The sequence below is a fragment of the Anopheles maculipalpis genome, chromosome 3RL (assembly GCF_943734695.1).
Source record: "Anopheles maculipalpis chromosome 3RL, idAnoMacuDA_375_x, whole genome shotgun sequence".
Classification (NCBI taxonomy): domain Eukaryota; kingdom Metazoa; phylum Arthropoda; class Insecta; order Diptera; family Culicidae; genus Anopheles; species Anopheles maculipalpis.
Genome location: NC_064872.1, coordinates 65,154,602 through 65,174,365, shown reverse-complemented (window position 1 = coordinate 65,174,365; position 19,764 = coordinate 65,154,602). Strand labels below are relative to the sequence as shown.

The 19,764-nt window shown below is 45.1% G+C and overlaps 2 protein-coding genes across 4 annotated transcripts in view; one reads left to right on the top strand and one right to left on the bottom strand.

Annotated features, from left to right (window-relative positions):
• Positions 1 to 10,446, top strand: part of LOC126561473 (PR domain zinc finger protein 1) — a 30,234-nt gene extending 19,788 nt beyond the window's left edge. The window contains exons 3-7 of one of the 3 annotated variants that reach the window (XM_050217638.1): positions 5,688 to 5,909; positions 6,000 to 6,116; positions 7,101 to 7,139; positions 7,281 to 9,888; positions 9,969 to 10,446. In XM_050217638.1, the coding sequence (XP_050073595.1) occupies positions 5,697 to 5,909; positions 6,000 to 6,116; positions 7,101 to 7,139; positions 7,281 to 9,888; positions 9,969 to 10,411 (3,420 nt within the window). In that variant the 5' untranslated portion in view covers positions 5,688 to 5,696 and the 3' untranslated portion in view covers positions 10,412 to 10,446. Of the gene's footprint in view, positions 1 to 5,684; positions 5,910 to 5,999; positions 6,117 to 7,100; positions 7,140 to 7,280; positions 9,889 to 9,968 lie in introns of all 3 variants that reach the window. The other 2 variants (XM_050217641.1, XM_050217640.1) reach the window with 2 other exon arrangements.
• LOC126560898 (uncharacterized) overlaps positions 1 to 19,764 on the bottom strand; it is a 502,800-nt gene that overhangs the window by 218,902 nt on the left and 264,134 nt on the right. The gene's annotated exons all lie outside the window — the stretch shown is intronic.

The following is a 19,764-nucleotide window of genomic DNA, read 5'->3' as shown; positions in this document are numbered from 1 at the left end:
ATTCTCAGCCTTCCTACTCGTCACACACACACACGCACTCAACTCTGACTCTTCAAGCAAATTGGTTCGGTAGTGCAATCACAAAGTCGAGTAGCTACTTGGCCACTAGGTTAATCTCCCATCAAACGCATCCGGAAGCTTACCGCACCCCGATGGTTTGGTCACGAGAACCGATGCCGATCAAGGTCAGTATATCAGTAAGGGGGTTGTAGAAAAAAAAAATTACGCAAAATATCCGATATCTCATATCACCCGCATGCGGGTGAAGAGATGGAGGGAAGGGTAGCACCCTGCCAACGCGACGAGCAAACGGTTCCCATTGTCACGTGCCCCGGTTGATTAGATCGTCCAGTAGGAATGTAATACTCTCGCTGGTGGGTGGCGCGTGGATGAAATGCATTCGTTTCGATGAAGGTCGTCCATTGGGTGCAATGATAATGCAATAGCATTCATGTTAAGCGAACGTTACGAAACAAACAAAACTTATTTCGCGTTGTGAAAATATTTGAACGCAAACAAAAGGCTGGGCGCCTCCATCGGTATGATCGGTTTTTTTTTTTTGCGAGGAAGTAACACGTGGCTAACAATTTCCGAACAATTTCAGTTTTCCGAAAACTTGCGCTTTATTTTAATTTGACATATAGTATTTATTATTGCTTTGTGAAACGGTGTGACATTGCAAGTGCGTTGCTACCGACACACCGCCATCGAATGCCATCATGAGTTAAAAAGATTGACGTACACGAACGCTTCCATTTTCTAGTTTGCAAGCGAATAGTGACGCGATCGAGTACCGTGTTCGGTTTTCCTGTATCCACTTCCACCGGTGTGCGGGAGAGCAGCAAACTATTTGCAAAGAAATTCGGGAGCGCACACCAACCACTAGGCGACGGCTAACCTTGCGCCTAATAATAACCCATAAAAAGTGGCCGGTCGGCGTCTGGTCAGATTTGTGCACAACACATGCAAACAACTACTGCAACCGTGCCAGTATGCACTAAAACTGCAGTGATGAACGATCGCCGTGTGCTAGGCGATGCCGACAGTTTAGACGAGTGAGAACCGAGAGCGAGAGATTTCCAATTGACATCGAAGTTACAAAAACAAACACCACACCAGCAAAAAGGAGCAAATTTTCTGTTCCTCAAGGGCAGACCATTGGGGAACCATTTGTAAGGGCCTTTTTCGTACCATACTCCTATCAGGTGGCATTATTTGCTGTGAACCTGCTGTGTAAAGGATGGACGGTTGCTTTTCCGCTAGTAGTTCCGCTTTGGCAGATCACTTTTCCTCATCAGATCGGGTGCGTTTTCGTGTACATTTTTTTGTGTACTCGCACGGGTGCATGGGTGTGTGTGTGTGTGTGCTGTGCATTGTGTACGCAAGGGGCCGTTGAACACCCTGGGGCTCGATACGCTTTGGCAGTACAGTATCGACTCGCGCGACGATTAGTATCGAGTGCGGTGCTAAATCGAACTGTCTGATCATCAGTGTGTTTGTGTATGTGTGTCTGTGTTTGATGTGAATGTGCATTGATCAGTTATATTGGTGCAATGCCGGCACAAACCTATGACTACCGGCACGATCGTTGATTGCCTATGATTGTAACCTGGGTGACAGTGGATGAACTTGTAACAAAAACATTGTTTTGTTTCGTTTGTGAAGTGGTGTATTTTTTTGTCTCTCCTGTGTGTAAGAGATAAGTGATAGCGTTAAGACGAGAGCTTTTCAGAGGACAAGACAACGCAGAATTTAAATTAAAAAATTCTAATTTTGGTAAGCAGAATGTGGAAAAGTTGCTAATTGATTAGAATATTGAAGCAATATTTAATAATTAATGTATTTGTCGCATATAAAGTATTTTAGTATCTAATTTAGGTATAGAAAACTTACTTTTTGCAGAAGTGTTTTCAAGCAAAATATTCTTCAAAACAAATAATCTCTGAATGGCAGCTCAATTCGTCCAGCCAATTCCAAATAATTATTAATATTGCTTAGATCATGAATGTGTTCAACGATCGCCATTCATCATAGTGCATCCGTTTCCACCATACGTTGCATACTAGCTAACCCTCGCAGCTCTTTCTAACCCTCTATCATCTTCAACCATTCCGCTCACATGATTTGTACGCTAACCTTCACTTTTCGCGTACATTCAGCGTGCAAAATTTGTTCCGCCATCGCCATCATCATCAGCTATCTGTCATCCTGCCATCGACTCAAAAGCTAAACGAGGAAAGGTAGGGTGTGTGTGTGTGTTAAAGACAGCTTGAAACTTGAAAACGGTCATTCAACGATAGGGCTTGCAACGCCCTAACCTTGATCGTACGATTCCGTACGAGTTTGCGTTTTGTTTTGGCAAAGTCACTTACTAGCAATAACTGTTGTTTTTTGTCGGGATCCCGGGAAGGAAGGGGAAAATTAGGATTGGAGCTTCGCACCGATCAAGATGGTGACCGGGGAGGGCCGAAAGAACTGCATCGCTCGGTGAAACGTCTGTCTGCCTAAGGGATGTGCCCGGTTCGCCGGACGGAAACCGTTGGGGTTAAGAATTTTGCTGAAGGTTTTTCCTGTTTGGCTACAGTTTCGGGCGCATCGCGCGGGTGCTTCCCTGGTTGCATCAACATCAAGCCCGTCCTGCGTGTTGGCGCTTGCACGCCGCCCCACTTTACTTTTCCCTAAACCCTCGCTCAAAAATAAAGTCTACGCCGAACGTGGGCTGGTCGTGCGGTGTTACGTTTCTACTCTCGTGTGCGAATAGTGAATTGCATAGTGCACCTTGCAAGCTGATTTGGGGTGAGACACACGCAAAAAAAGGGGTTCGGTTGGTTGGCTAAAAATAAAGTGATGAAAGTTTATTAGGAATCTCAATTGCCGCTGACCGCTCGGACGTAATTTGCGTTTGTGGTAGGCGCTGCGCTCCCTGTTACGACCCTTTAAATGTGCCTCCCTGTCTTCGCTTTTCCACCCTTCCCTGCTTCACAGCCGGCACAGATGAAAACGCCGGTGGTGAATGTATTTTTGGGGGTGCATCGGAGAGGTGTGCACTTGAAAAGAAGCGTTAAAAATAAGGGTGGAAAATAAAATGTAGCTTAGCAACAGCAAAACAAACGTGTTCTCACTGATGTATTATCCAATTCTACCGACTACCTCAACGACCGAAACACACACACACACTCCCCAAAACGTCCCTTAAACATTCCGAGACACAAAGAAAAGATTCACTCTTGACGGTTTTCATTTCAATTGAACGGTTGTTGTTTATGCGCAAAGCGCCCGCATCAAGCATACCCGATGTGTTGTTGTTACCGTACGAAAGCAATCTCTTCCTCTCTCTCTCGCTCTTTCCTGTGCTTTTTCTCTCCTTGTGTTGGATGCTGCGATCGAAAAAAAAAAAAGTTTCACCCTAAAACGAGAGTGAAAAGGGTGATAAAATAATTAGTACCAAAATGCAAGCTAAAGCACAGTCACGGACTTCCTGGTGCGACGGACTCCGGATTGAGTGCTTCGCGGGAGCATTATGGGAGCATCCTTTCGCTCTCTTTTCTCTCCAGCTCTTGCAAGGATGCTGCATCGAGAGAGGGATAGCGAGTGAGAGAGAAAGCATTCCAATCTCAACTCCATATATCCTTCCATGCGGGAATGAGCGTGATAGTGTGATAATGATGCACGAGATGGCGAACGAATGTCTGCATCCCGGACCTATCCCAAGCTCTCGCCGATAGTCAACACTAGTAAACGAGCGATAGAGTGAGTGAGATAGTACATCAGGTGGCATTTTGCTGCGAAAAAAAAAAGGATTTGCCTGATGGAAACTGGGTCAGTAGAGGAGTTTCGGCTCTCGGTCGGTCGGTCGGTCGATCGGTTGCCGGACACCTTGCTACCTGCTCCTGGCGCTTCCTTGTGCTGTCAAAACGAGAGCAAGGCACGTTACCATCCACCCTCCAATGCTGCAGCCACATGCCGTCTTGTCGCGCGCGCTAGGTCGGGCAGGACTTCGGGATTGTGTGGATCGATCGATTCTGGCACGAGATTGGGTGGTTTAAAGCGTTACGCGCCTCTTCCTGGTTCCTGGTGCCATTTGCTGGCGCGTTCAGTTTTTTGCTGTGCGTGCGTGCGTGCGGGTGTGGATGCTGCTGGTGTCGCTGGTGACATTTTCAGTCCCGAGCAAGCACGCAACCACGTGCACGTGAGTGAATTGGTAGAGTGCTTCCGCCTGTTTGCGGAATGCTTTATAAGTCTAAAACGCTTCTAGGAAGTGTGTTCTAGTTGACAAGTGTGGACAGCTATTGTTAGGTGTTCAATGTTTCGGTCAACCTTTCAGCAATAGGTAGGTACCGGTAGTATCGAGGAGAGGTAGAGCCTGCAAGAGTGTTGAAATGTGATTTGGTGCATTGCTGCAGAGAATCGTTGCATAAGTGAAATTCACGACGTGGCGTGATATCCTTGGATTTTTATAAAGTCCTCAAAGTGATAAAAAAACACACACACCCTCGTCGAAGCGATAAAGTTGTAAAGGACTTCCGACTGTGGCAATGGTGGCATGAACATTTGCGTGCCGGGAAGGGAGTGAGCGTGATGACGAGTTTCGGTCGAGCCTGACCTTTGGTATTTCACTTTCATTCGTGCTGGTGTAAACCAGTCTAAGCTAGCAAGGTGTAAAGGAGCTTCGGTCTGGTTGTGAAGTTTGTGCTGCATACATACGTCCCCAAGCGTGTGGTCAGCATTGCTGTATCGCCCCGTTGGAGTGGTATTTAACAAACAATAGGTAAACGCAAAAGAAAGCAGCTTTTACCAATGGTAATCTTGTTGGGAAATCGTACCAGAATCGATAAATTACGCTTCTGCAGTAGCCGACGTCGTGGATACTTCACCACGCAAAATGGGGGAGCCTGCTACGTAACGTTGATGTCCTCCGCTAGTTTCTCCCATTATTTCTTCGCTCCTCCATTCCCCGAACACAGTCATGTGCACAGTCGCGACCACGGACAATAGGGAAAGAGTAAAACTGCATTTTCCACATGCCCCACCGCCCACCGAATGACCCTTCTTCTTTCCAAAAGGAAATAGTACGTGTACGGAGGACGCATGGAACGTTCCGAGCGTCACTCGAGAAGCGCATACGCGCTCACTACAACGCTTCGTGTGCTGCTGCATCAGGATTAGAGGGATTGCATAACTGCACCGATGCTTGCTCGCTCACACTTACTCTCACTCAAAAATACACACACACACACAAAACGCTTAATGTTGTTTTCTTACTCACGCACTCGGCGCTTGATGCTGACCTTGAGTCGGGTTTTTTCATTCCCACAAAAGACCCACCACCCCCTCTCCCATACTTTCTCGGCTCGCTCTCTCGGCAAGGACGCTTGCAATCGGTTGGACATATCCGCATCGTAACGCCATCATCGCATATCGCCATGCATCCTTTCACTGGCACTTCACCTTGAGACAACAAAGCCAGCAAGGTGTGGAGGATGCTCGTCGCCATTTTCTCCCTGTACTTGTGGGCACCCACAGGGGTTGGGTTTTGGGGAGTCTGGATGACGTACAGGTGGAAAACTCGCCAATCGATTCTTGCTTGCTGTGACGCCTTTATCTGAATACACACACTCGCACACTAATTAATGCTTGACTGGTCTTTTTTTTTCCTTCTCTTTTTCTCCATTCCTCATGTGCAGCAGCTAATCAAAATGTCTGGAGCGAATCCCCCTCGAAGCGTTACGCCAAACGCGCAGCAGGACTACGATGTTACGCGTATGCGAGAGGAAGACTTCGAGCGGCTGGCCGTCTACATCGTGCCGGATATGCCCTGCGAGAAGGGTGTACCGGGCCGGGCGGAGAAGACACTTCCCCGCAGCCTGACGCTCAAGCCCTCCCTCGTCCTATCGACGCCCACATCCACGGTAAGCCATAGGCAGTAGACAGAAAGAGTTGAGCGACGCAATTCTAACCACGAACGATTTGTTCCTATTTGTTGGATTTTCTCACGACAGACTGAAGGAGTGTGGAGTACGGGCGTCATCCCTCGGGGTACCAGATTTGGTCCGTTCGAGGGTGTCCGCACACCGAGCCATCCCAGTGATAAACAGCTATGGCGATACTTCTGGCGGGTAAGTGTCTGATGCAGTACGAACTGCTCACAATAAGTTTAGGACAGAACTAGACAAAGAAATCGGAATATGCTAGGCTTTTTTTTACTACGTTTTAAACTCCTTCAGAACACTAGTGGTGGTGGTGGTGATGTTGTTTTCGGGTAAAGCATAAGCATTCCTGTCGAACTGGAAAGTTATGCTAGAAATGCACGCAATTTGCAATAGTTGAAGTATTTCTCTTTCGCATGCTTTTAATAAGAAAAACCACCTTCTCTCTAGACAGAAAAATCTATTTAAAGTTATTCTCCACTCAATACCCATTTTTTCCAAAGCAAATAACACGAAACCTGCTGTCGTCAGTCTCTTTATTTGGTGCGAAATAAAGCATTCCCTGGACCTACCCCAATGGGAAAAACGTCAATGCTTTTCTTTGTCGTCGATTGATGGATCTCTTTCCCTCACGCACAGCACAGCTTTTCTCTCGCATCATAACGCAAACCATAAGGAAATAGTTTGGAGCAAGTTGATGTGAGAGAAACAGGGACAGTACGATTGCTGTAGCATAAATGCATACAGACGGTGCTTTTGTTGGACGATTGCAGGAGTAACTTTCGCCGCCATTTCTTTGTTGTCGGGACGGTTGATCCTCGCCGAAGACGCTTGCTAAATATTGATGCTGACCTAAGCTACGGTTTCGTCTTTGTCTGGACTGTCTGTGTCTGCTTCCCTTTTTGCTTCTTATCTCCCGGTTTTTATGCTATTAAATGGGGGTTGAAATACTTGCTAGAATGTAGTCATAGTGATACAGAGAACCGATGCTCCAACCTTGTCTATAATCTATTTTTTCTCTTTATGTTTCTTTCTTTACTTCCATAACATCAACTTCCTGCTTCTCGTGTCAACTGACGTGTACAAAAATCAAAAAACCAACTCTAATTTTGAATCCTCTAACCTCAAAACTCGGTCATCCTATCGCTAACCAATAACTAAAAACCCGTGCAGGTGCAGGAACTACGACACGTTTCCTATGGGAATATCAAGGTACTTATGCAAAAGAAATTTCTAATCTGTAAATGAGTTTCTGTAAAGCTTGGAATACACGAGTGCGTCAATGCGCTGTGCATGTCTAGAGATGGTATTTATAATAAATTAACTGAATCTCTCGTTTCTCCTGCGTTGCAGATATTCAAGGACAGTGATTTCTATTATCTGGACGGCTCCGACACGGCCCAGTCCAACTGGATGCGATATGTAGCGTCCGCGTACAGCTTCTCGGTGATGAATTTGGTCGCGTGTCAGCATCAGGAACACATCTACTTCTACACGATACGCGACATCATGCCGAACGAGGAGCTGATGGTGTGGTACTGTCGCGACTTTGCTAAGCGGCTCGGCTACGACATCGATCCGGAGCGTGCAACCTACTCCATCTGCCGCGAGGAGGTTGTGAAGAAGACGTACAAACAGCCCGTCCCACCGGAGGTGGCATACAATCATGTGAAGCACGTGATGGGCCTATACCTGCCGGCGATGGTGCGCAGTACGCCAACGCCGAGTCCTTCACCGCCGGCCCCACCAACCAGTGGTCATGTTCCTTCCGCCAAGCACCACGCACTGCACCAGACGGTACTGAGAGAGCCCCGGAATGGGAGTTCTGTGGCGGTTGGTGCTACTGTCTCTGTGATTGGTGAAGATTCTCTACGGGATCGATCCCCCATTCGCATTGTGATCCGAGAGCAGAGTCCGCTTCTGCGGGAAAGCGTTAAGGAGGTGGACGCCGACTCACCGATCTCGCAAACGAAAGAGACCGCATACGAACATCAGCTGACACCGAACGATGGGTCGGTAAGGTCGGATGAGGGCTACCACAGCAATGGGTACCATGAGGATGGGTTCACACCACCGGAGGACTCGAGTGATAGCGAGAGCGAACACAACTACGTGCTCGACTGCTCGAAGAAGGCGATCGAGCCGAAGGAGACGAGCGTGGGCCAGCACAAGGTTAGCACGACCGAGCCTTGTGACAAGAATGAATATCGGAAGGTAAAAATGAAGATGCCGCTAAAGTACGAGTTCAAGAACAATAGCAAAAACTTCAAGGTGGAGCCGGAAATGGAAATGGCAACCGAGCGAGAGGTTGAGACGGTAGCCCAGTCGATTGGCCCTGTTAGTGCGGAACCAATTGGACCCGGAATGCGTGAGGTGACGCCTGCTACCAGTACCGTGATTGTGTTGGACACAACGCCCGAAACGGTTGTGGTACCACTGACGAAGAGCTACTACGAGGCAGAACCAACGTCAACCTCACCGGCAACGTTCATTCGCTACACTCCGCCCAGTTCGAGCTCGATCCTCGAAACTATCCTGACCGGTAGTAATCGCGCACCGTCGGCAGATGATCCGCACCGTCGGCAACCGAACGCTACACCACCTCCAACGTCCCCAACCGAGATGGCCTACTCGTACAAGAAGTCGCAAAGGTATGGAACCGCCTGTAGTCCGGACTCGAGCTCCCAGAATCCGGCACCGGAGCCTACCGAGCCCACCTCCCGATCTCAGACTTCGCTCGAGCAGGAGCCCAAGGAGGCGGAACATGCGGAACTCACCCATCACCACCATCCGCATCATCATCATCTCACCCATCATCACCCGCACCATCATCATCTTCCTCATCATCTGCATCATGCGCAGCAATCGCACCAGAGCAGCTACCATCATGGGCACGATCGGCTGCACGAACGTGAAGAAGCTGGTGGTGCATCTCCCTCGCCTTCTCCGCTCGTTTACGCGGGTGAGCATCACCACCTGCACCCTCACCATCATAGCGCGCATCATCCGCAACACCTGCACAGGACACACTCGCCCGTACCGTACGAATCGTCGGTACCGAGCTACAGCACCAGCAGCAGTATTTACTCGGCCTCGAACGGTTCCGCCAGTGTGATTAATAGCGCTTCCAGTTCCACCTACAGTCCACCCCTGAACGGTGGACACTACGAGAGACTGACCACATCGTCGACGACCCCTTTGCGCTCGGTATCGCCGGGCGTTTCGAACGGTTCACCAGGCGGTCCCGCCCAACAGTCCGGGTTTGTGCAGCTTCAATCCAAAGGTCAGCTACCTCTGGGACATCCGCTCATGCAGCCGCTTACCCCGCTCACCCACATGTCACCGGGCCGTGTGTCTCCACCGAGCAGTCTCAGTCCGGACGGTGGTTCGTACTCGAGAAGCGGTAGTCCCATGAGCCCCGGCAGTCCCAATTCGCGCGGCTATCGGAGCCTACCCTATCCGTTGCGCAAGCGAGATGGCAAGATGCACTACGAGTGTAATGTGTGCAGCAAGACGTTCGGTCAGCTGTCGAACCTGAAGGTTCACCTGCGGACACACTCGGGCGAAAGGCCGTTCAAGTGTAACGTGTGCACGAAATCCTTCACGCAGCTCGCCCACCTGCAGAAGCACCATCTGGTGCATACGGGCGAAAAGCCCCACCAGTGTGACATCTGCAAGAAGCGATTCTCGTCCACGTCCAACCTGAAAACGCACCTACGGCTGCACAGTGGCCAGAAGCCGTACGCGTGCGATCTGTGCCCGCAAAAGTTTACCCAGTTCGTGCATCTGAAGCTGCACAAGCGGCTGCACACGAACGATCGGCCGTACGTGTGCCAGGGCTGTGATAAGAAGTACATCAGTGCGTCCGGGTTGCGAACGCACTGGAAAACGACCAGCTGCAAACCGAACAATCTGGAGGAGGAGTTGGCGATGGCAGCGGCGGCCACCTCCGAGTGCTTAGGTACGGATCAGCGGGATCTCTGCTTCAAGCAATCTTGTGTTGAATTCTAATGTCAATTTTTTCTCTCTATCCTCCAACAGATAAAGATGGCCAGCCGGATGGGGAAGGTGGACGCGATTTTTACGAAATGTCTCACCTGCCCGCTTCACACCACGGTAGCCCGGGCGTGGTACAGACGGCAACGTCCACCTCCGCTCAACCACACCATCCGCACACCGGTATGGGTCATCACCATTCCGAACAGGTCATACACAAGGTGTCGGCGGGCAAGATTCAGCAACACTCAAACGGCACCAGCCCAAGCAGTAATGGTGCAACGAGCAACAACAACAACAACAACAGTCCCAACAGTACGAACCACAATCTACCGTCACCTCACCTGCACTATGGTGGCCATCTGGTGCAAACGTCCGCAAACGGTGGAACGAGCGGTGGTTCGGGCACTTCTGCGTCTCAGCACGAACCCACCAGCCGGCCGAGTGTGATCGAGTCCAGCCAACCGATGGTGATCGAATGTACGTAGCCCGGTGTGATACGGCTCGTTACACCCCGCTCGTGAGTGAGTTGGGCTTGGGTGAGTGCAGGCTTCTGGGAAGCGACACGCGCATTCGGCAAGCGCTCTATTTATTGCTCGCACCCGTTGAGGTGTGAGGAACAATGTCTTCTTGTTTTGTTTTTAAACTACTACACATCACTCGCATTGGGGCACAAGGCGTGTACTAATATTAAGCTGCTAGCGGTACTATAAAGTGGTCTTAAGAAGCGTAACTTATCCAGCTAGCGTGTAGGTAATCGAGGTGAGAAGTGGTGGCGCATGTAAATAATGGCTGTAATGGAGGAGGTCAAGCCGGGCGAAGATGGTACGACACCAGCGGTTGAGCAAAGGTTTGTGATCAAAATTGTTTTCCCCGATTTAGTTGTGTTTTTGCTGTGGCGTGACGCTTTTACAGAAGCATAGAGAGGAAGGCTTAACGAAGGGCTCACCTGGAAGAGCGTGAACTCGTGTACGGATATTCGGAAGGATACTATATTATACATTTAAAAGAAAAAAACATAGATCTTACACATTAGCAAACGAAACGCATCAAAGATCAAAATTAAAGTCTGATAGCAATTAGGGATATTTAGTGAGAGGTTGTTCGTTTTCGTTTCCAAGCGCACGTGTGTATTTCGTTACGATTTTCGGTGGGTTTTTTTGGGGGAGGGACTCGAGCGCTCCCCGGTGCTCTGGCACGGCTTGAGCTTGAGCCTTCGCCAAACCCACCCAAAACAAACCAGACTGACTGATAGTTTTCCTGCGCGAGCCACCGGGGCGATGGGCACCGGTCGCCACGGAAGGGTTGTAACATACATCTAACCTGTGACAATGTTTTGGACTTGCATTGTTCCGTTTCCGTTTTTTGGTGTATATTCGTTCCCGGAAAAAAGGAAAACCGATATTAGATTTAAGCGAGTAATGGATCTTGAGATGGATGGATGGTGAAGTTAGAAAAAAAAAAAACATATTCGAGTGAATTTAATCCGCACGTGAAAAGTGTGTGTAATGTTAAGATAAACCTTAAACTAAACTACTCATACACACAATACAGACACAACATACACACAGAGGGACAGGGAACGGTGTACGAATGTAATTGAAAATTACAATACACAACTTAGCTGAAGATCGGTGCTTTTTCAAAACCAGCGCATCCCGCGGATGGGTTTCCCACCTATTTCGGTCGCGGATCGCCGGTTACTAAATACTATTACTCAGAGTTAAGAACTTAGATTAAAGAATGAAATTATAACTGAATGAACGAAAGAAAGAAGAAGAAACAGAAAAACAAATACAAAAAAACAGCTACAAAAAAAAACAATTATAAACTTAAACTTTATTGCGAATGAAAAAAAAATAAGAAAAAAAGAGAAAAGCAAAAAACTATAAAACAAGAGCGTAAACAACATGCGCTGGTGCTATAATTAGATGGAAGAGGAGAAAAAACAGTAACAGAGAAAGAATATAATAGAAACGATTAAATCAGAAAGCAGAAAAACCATAACCCCTAACACTTCTTGGTTCTGTAAGAGTAAAACCGCAGCAAACCGTAGGCAGAAAATGCAAGAAATGAAATATCAACTAATGAAGGCAAAACAGGAAGCAAAGTTTATACAAGTAAAAGAAAAATTAAAACAAACCATAAAAGAAATGCAGCTCATTTAAAAAAAAAAACAAAACAATAATTCCTGATGAAAAAAACACATAAAAAAATCGTAAGCTAGTGTTCGGATGTTACTTTTCCCTCCAGAATCAGATGTCCCATTGTAGGAAACAAGGCAAGCCACATGTTAGACGATAGGTCCTAAATGCTATTCCTGCAAAACCCGACTAGAGGGGAACGTACGGACAACGGCAATCAATGCTTAAACCAGTGGCCAAATCGATTCTAAAACACACACACACACACACTGCTCTGTTAGCCTTCAATCCTTCTGATAGACTGATCTGCCTTTTCCGTTGTTAAATGTGCTGCGTTTTCCTCTTTGTATTCGAGACATCGCTAGATTGAGGCTTTCGAATCTGTTACAGTCAACAAACTGCGGTCGCTCACGAAGGTCGGGCTCGATCCATTCCCTAAACGATCGTTTTGGTACGTGGTTGTTTTGTTAATTTTCTTTTTAATGTATTTCACTCGTTGATCTTTGTTTGTGGTTAGTGAGTTTAGCGAGCGATAGCGAGAGGGAGAGGGAGGCGAACAATTCGTTTAGCCATTAAGTTTGCAATAGTTGCGATCTTGGCGGAGATCAAAACCATAACAGGATATTTTCTACCATAAGTTTGGGGAAAGCCGAAATGGAATGCCGGAAAGGGAAGGCGTAGTAGTAGTGTGGTTACATATACAGACAACTATAATGATACACGGCACTATTGCATTACACAGAATACATTACACGAACTGCACACACTCGTGATCGTCCGGTAACGGCGAGTCGAAAACAGAAAAATGTTGATCATTTTCCAAGCAAGTTTTCCATCCATTTGTTTTCCTTTTTTTTTTTTTTTTTTTTTGCTTAACATTGTAAGGATTCTCATTCCCCAGTGAGAGATAAACAAAACTGACTGATTAATTGAATTAGTGTGTTAATTTTATTCGCTTTTATGTTGCGACTCACATCGAGCTTAGGTTGATAGTAATGAGTGTGTTAGTGCACCGAAAGAGAGAGAGAGAGAGAGAGAGAGAGAGAGAAAGAGAGAAAGGAAGCTGAACTCACGAGGCAAGCATTTTAATTCGTTTATACCAACCACCGGACCGGATAAGATGGTGTTTGTAAACGTGAGCTGGGATGAATGCTCCTGATAAAGTATGATGTTTTTTTTTTAATTAATAACTTTGCTCTTATAAAAGTAAAAAACATACACAAAAACAAACGAATGCAACGCAAACGAGTGGAATATTAGCGCAATAGTAAACTAGAGTAAACTGCTAAACTATAGCTTAACATAGAATGCAGGACCACTTGTTGTTGTAATTTTTTTCTACTTGCGGAAGGAATCAATTGAAACAGGAGACAGTATAGTTGCTAATGGAAAACATTCATACAACCCTAGCACTGAGCTTGTATAATACTGGAGTGGGGTACAAAAAGAAGAAGAAAAAAAAAAAACAATGTGGATCAGAAGCTACAAAACAATCCTGGGCAGCTGGGAAAAGAGCGAAAGGATGCTATTGTATAACAAAAGAAGGAAGGTAGGATTGAAAAGTGGCTAATCCACACAAAAAAAAAAAAAAAACATAAACACAAAAATAATCCTTAACCGATACGCCGATGAAGCAGATACGAACGCTACCTAACTGATAATAATTTAAAACAGAAAACAACACAAGAACATATGAAGTAAGACTAAGTGATTAATTAACTGCTGTAGCCCTTAAGTGAACTGCTAATGTGTGTGCGAGCGAGCGAATGAGCGCGTAAGCTAATATGCGTGTGCGTGAATGGGAAACGAGTGGAACTCTTTATAAAAATACAGAAAATCTTTACTGAAAAAAACAAGAAACAAACGTGGACTGAGTTTCGTTTTGCTTTATTTTACACGAAACATCCGAACGGTGAAGGAGCGTAAATGTAAAACCGTATTCGAAATGGAAAACGGAGTGTGTAAATATGAAACCCTACCGAAATGGAACGAAGGTGTGTAAATATGAAACCGTACCTAAAAGGGTATGTAATTATGAAACCGAAATTGTGCGGCAGTTGGGTTTGCAAGAAGTGATTGGTTTTGGTTTTGACTCAATTTAAGCAACAAAATGATTTATTTTTCATATGACAATAGTCTTTCCTACAATAAATGCTCTGTTCAAACCTAGTACCCTTTAACTACTGCGTGGTCAAGCTAAATTTGATAGTTTGTCCAATTTGAAAAATTGGACAATTGGCATTTTGGACAATTGTTTTGTACAAAAAGCAGCATAAGGACTTAATATTTTCAACTATTTTCTCTGCACTGCACCTCCAACAAAATAATCCAGAGGGTCAAGATCCAGTTAGTTCTACCGACTATCGAGAGATTACGTTTCCAGCATCCTACTGTAGCTATCGCAATTGAGTCGGAGGTATTGTTCAAAACATAACTATGGCATCACTTCCATGTCTGACGATACGGCACTGGGCGTATCGATACCGTCTGGAGAAATTTGGTCTCCGGCGCCCGTGGATCATCCGAAGAGCTGAAAGCCAGCCATCGGTTGTTCTGGACGTAAAATTTCTGGTCGTGGCCCCATTTAGCGGTAGTTCTGGCTGGACTCTAGATTACGTAGGCATAGTGGAGGAGTAAAGTAAAGGAGTAAAATGGAGTAAAATCAACAGCAGTATAGGTCTCTCTAGGGAGAATTGGTCTCGTTTTTTTAAACCGCCATATCAGAATTAGCACATGGTTGGTGTAGTCATGCAACGAGAGGTTTTTGTTCTATCATACACCAATATTTTAGGTGGAGAAAACTCTACTCATTCGGGGGCCGTATAATGAATAAACCAGCACAAACATTTATTTGTCTTAGTACAGTGTTCTCCAATACAAACCAGCAGTGACATTCCAATCTCGATTTGGTCAGCGTCCATTTTAAGAATGATCGGCAAGATAAATCCTGCAGCGGCAAGAGCGACTTCACAACTTTCGAGCTGACAACGCTGCGCTGCTCTCAAGCTCTCACACTCTGGATGTGGCGTCTTCTGGTGGAATGATACAGCCCACCCGGAATAAAGTGCCCTTTTCGCGGGTTGCAGAGGGAAATGTTTGCATACCAATGTGAACTGTATCTAATTTGTACATTAGTTACGGCCACGGCCAGGCCGTATTGGACCGTATTGCCCGTAAAGGACGGCCGGGCCGTATTGCTTACAATAAACTTAAAAATAGTATACTCCTTTCATCTTTGCTGGGAGACATTTCCTTCTCCGAGCTGTGAAAGGGCACCATATCCCGGGTGTGCTCGGTTGTTCCGTTGCGTATGTTCCGTCATCCAAAGCCAAAGTCGTGTTCCTAGCGAGGGTCTTATAGTGTGAGGGCACCTTATCCCGGGGTATATTGGGCGTTTCCATGCTCGAGGTCCAGATGGTAGCGAGGGTCTTGATCGTTTTCCATTTCAAAGGTTCTTTGATTGTGTCCGATCATGAAGTCTCGTTCGTGTCCTTATTCTTCCCATCGGTGGTACCCAACCCTTCACGCATCGTACTCATTCATACATTCATTCATTCATCCATTCATCCATCATCATTCATTCAAGCGAGGTACACACAACACACAAACAGTTCGAGTAGTGGGGGGAAGGGGATCACACTAATAATCCGTTAGCACGACAAAAAAGAAAGATTAATCTCAAGTAGACCTGGTCGCAGTCTCCCAGCAGGTCCCGAATTGGAGTATTCGGCAACTTTCCAATGCCCCGGACTGCGTCCAACAAGGCGGGTCGAGCATCCTCGTATTCCACACAAGACCATAGAAGATGATCTATGTCATGGTATCCGAGGCCGCAGCCACATATTTTGGAGTCGACCTGTCCTATACGCTGGAGATGCGCGCCCAAAGCCAAATGATTAGACCTAAGCCTAGACATCATTCGAATGAACGCACGATCACCTGTGATGCCGTGGAACCAAGGCTTCAAGGACACTTGGGGAGTGATCGAATAAAGAAACCTCCCGAGCTCATCGGTGTCCCACAAACTCTGCCACCGAGCCATGCAGAGAGACTGTGGGGCACGCATGTACTCGTGAGGTAAGATAAGCCTGTCGAAAAAGGACCCTTCCGAAGCACCCTTTTTGGGCAATTGGTCTGCCTTTTCATTGCCGAAGATACCGCAATGTGCAGGTAGCCAAACAAGAGATATCCAGAATGATTTCTCAAACAATGAGCTTAAGACCTTTAATATTTATTTTACGAAGTAGTCCGGGCTCTTAATAGCCTTCACAGATTAATGCTTCGACAGCGCTTAAACTGCCGGAGAATATAAAATATTCGTCTGGAGGACAAGCACTTATCATCAACAAGGCGTAAAAGATTGCGGCGAGCTCCGCTACATATATCGAGCATGGCTTGCGTAGTTGGAAATATGCCTCGGATACAATGTTATATACGCCAAAACCGATGCCCTGCTCTGATGAGGATCCGTCTGTATAAAAATGGTTGCTGTTACAATGGCCAAACTTTCCCCCAAAAATGCTGGGAATTGCTGTCCTGCGAAAACTACCGGGGATAGACTTGGTTTACTCTCTCAATGAGGTGTCTACTCTATTTTCAAATTTCACAGGGTACATTATCCTTGGGTTGTCCCTCATCCCAGACATGCTCGATTGCATTTGTGTATTTTGCCATGTTATGTATGTTGCATTTTCGTATGGTTTTCGTTATTTATTCTTGTATGATTTTAAAATTTGATAGTGAAAATTGGCCGATTAGATGATTTGTGCTTTGAGAAAAATCTTTATACATATTACATGCTATTTGAAGCGAGAAGTATGGTTTTACTCGTTTATCTTAATTAGAATGACTAAGCTTGTTAGCTGACGACATAAAGGTTGATTCTACAACCAAGGACGCATTTGTAGCGATATTAACGTTTCTTTTTCGTATTTAAACACACTGAATTCACAAATGATTTGTGACACATAAATTAATGTTTAGTTATTATGAAGTTAAATTAAAGCTCATCATAATTTTAATACCTACAGAACGGACTAAAATTCGAACTAAACGCTTTGAGAAAATGTATTTAGCGTGTTTTAACTGAGTTCATAATCTTTTGTCATAATCCCATGCTGCTAACATACACGAAAAATGGTTTGTAGCAATAAAATATGCAACAAATCTTCAAAATAATACAAAAAATATTCCAAAATTTATGCTACCGATATGAATTATTTAATATTGATTTATTTTCTACAAAAATACACATAACTCGCACCGTTTCCAGCTGTAAGTCAGTGCTGGTTATCGATTCGTAAATTTGCCAACAATCCTCGCACCCACATACGGTGCATAACGGCATTAACCTTCGCTGCCGGTCCTCGTTCTCGCTCTTTTCGGCTTCCTTTTCATCCCTTACAATTGTTGTTGTTCCGTTTTCCCCTTTTTCGCACCCTCTTCGTAAGGGTGCACAGCAAAACCGAGGGCCGCAGCATCGATCGACCGTTGCATTGGTGTATTTGCATCGTTCGCTTAATCCTCCCGATTTCCTATCGATGCTAGGAGCTATTGTCGGCCGGCTGTTGACATGCGGTGCATTCCCGAGTTCCCCCTCGCACAGTGCGGCAGCGTTGCACAGGCAGTCAAATTTAACAGGAGGGTGAACTAAGCGCACCCTCGGTAACGGAAGAACGGCTGTTTGACAACGAGTGAAACTAACGATTGGAGTTTTTGAGTTTCGCTGCATCCGTACTGCTTAACGGAGGTGCTAAAAAACGACCAATCAACAACGTTCGAGACCGTTTTTTAGCAACACAATTGAACGCCCCGTTTTTTAAACGCATCGTGTGGGGAAGGATTCGTGTGGTAAAATACACAAAACAAAATGGCTTCTGATGGGTAAAAAAGCCTACACGTAAAAGGGAAAGCATCAGACTCTACATTTTGATGACCGTGCAATCGATGAAGATGTATCCAAGCCAATGAAAGCATGGAGTCGTTGAAGAAGGCTTACCTCAAGTGTCTTTCGTTGCCTAATCCTACGAAAAATTGTCTTGTCAGCAGGAATCAAACTGGTTGTTTGCGCTGTGGTCAGTGAAAGCTAGTCGATCACTTGACAAAAGAAAACAACCGTTGACAGATTATGCAAGGGGCACGTGACATGCAAGGAGATGTGTGCGGATGAGAGTCCTTTTCGGTTGTGCCACCGGAAAGGAAAACACTTTGTCCCGAGCTGCGGGCTGTCCTCATTGATGTTGCGTGTGTTGAAAGAATTATGTTTACGGAAAAAGTGTCAAGACGATGCTGAACAATTGTTAACTGATTGGGAAACGTAGCGAATAGAAAGTTAAAATAAATTGTGTTTAGTATGTTTTTATTTTTATTTTGAATGTTTTGAAAGGATTGCCGAAACATGCAGTTTTTCTATTGAATTTTTAAGTTTAAAGAATTGGAATTGTCAGATGGATAAGATCGTTTCAAAGCATCTATTCGTGGGAATGTAGGTTCATTTGTTTATTTCTTGTTTTTAAGTAGTTTTTTGTTACATTTATGAATATTCTTATTTTATTCCGGTTTTTTTTCTTAAAATCTCCTGTGTTTTGTTTTCCAACTATAATTCATTCATTCAGTAATGAACACAACATAAAACAAAAATAATTCGCAACCATATTCTATTTTTCTTACATTTCAATATGACGGCTCTATGCCGTATTGTCATCATTTTCTATTTTTAATAGATATAATTAATTTCTTATAAATAAAAAAAAATTAAAGTTAAACCTGATAGGAACATATAATCGGAATGACAAATTGTTTTCAAAGAAATATCATTGGTTTATGAGGTTGAAAATGAGATAAATGTAGAAAATACATAAAATAAAGCTGAACATTTTAGATTGTGGTTTCATACATTTATCAACAAAATACCTTTTCAGTTTCTCGGTACCATATTTCACTAATACACCTAAAACTGTTCCCTCTGTGTATGCTCATGCGCAGATCCTTTCTCTAACGAGCAAATAGTCGAACCAAAATGGCAGGACTCTTGACGCGGAAATCTTTATTAGAAAGTGTTTCGTTCGACGAACCTGTGCGCAATAATTCTAGTGTTTAATTCAATCGAGTATGCCCGGGATAATGCAAAATCCAAAGAGGAAAAGCCTAGTGGAAATTGTAATAAGTCAACTGTAGTCAAGTGTGGTGTTGACCATACCGCAAAAAGCGGTCATCTTAGAGTTAAAAAAAAATAAAATTTAAATCAGGAAAATGTATTTTTAGCCTTTTATTTGTAAAACATTGACTAAACATAGGAAAACATTACAAACACAGTGAAAAAGTTTTATTTTTTACAATAAATTTTCACAAATCACACTTAATGAAACGCAATAAAGTTACACGTGAATGTTTTCCATACTTTCCTCGACTGAAAGGGAAAGTTTTCGATACTTGTTTTCAGTTTCCGAACGTAGCCTGTTTAAGGTCAAAACGAACATTTTCAGTGGAAATAAAAAACTGAAACGGTCAAAGAACTTCATGCCAATAATGGACATGCCCTACCTCTCTGCACACTGTATCGACGAGCCCGAGCACCAGCTGCTACCATTGCTCGCGTGCCCATTGTCCACACGCTCCGAATGCATTTGTGCATCCGTGCACCCCACCGAACGGAAGGTCCTGAGAATAGGTAGGCAAAAGCGGATTAAATCTCGTCC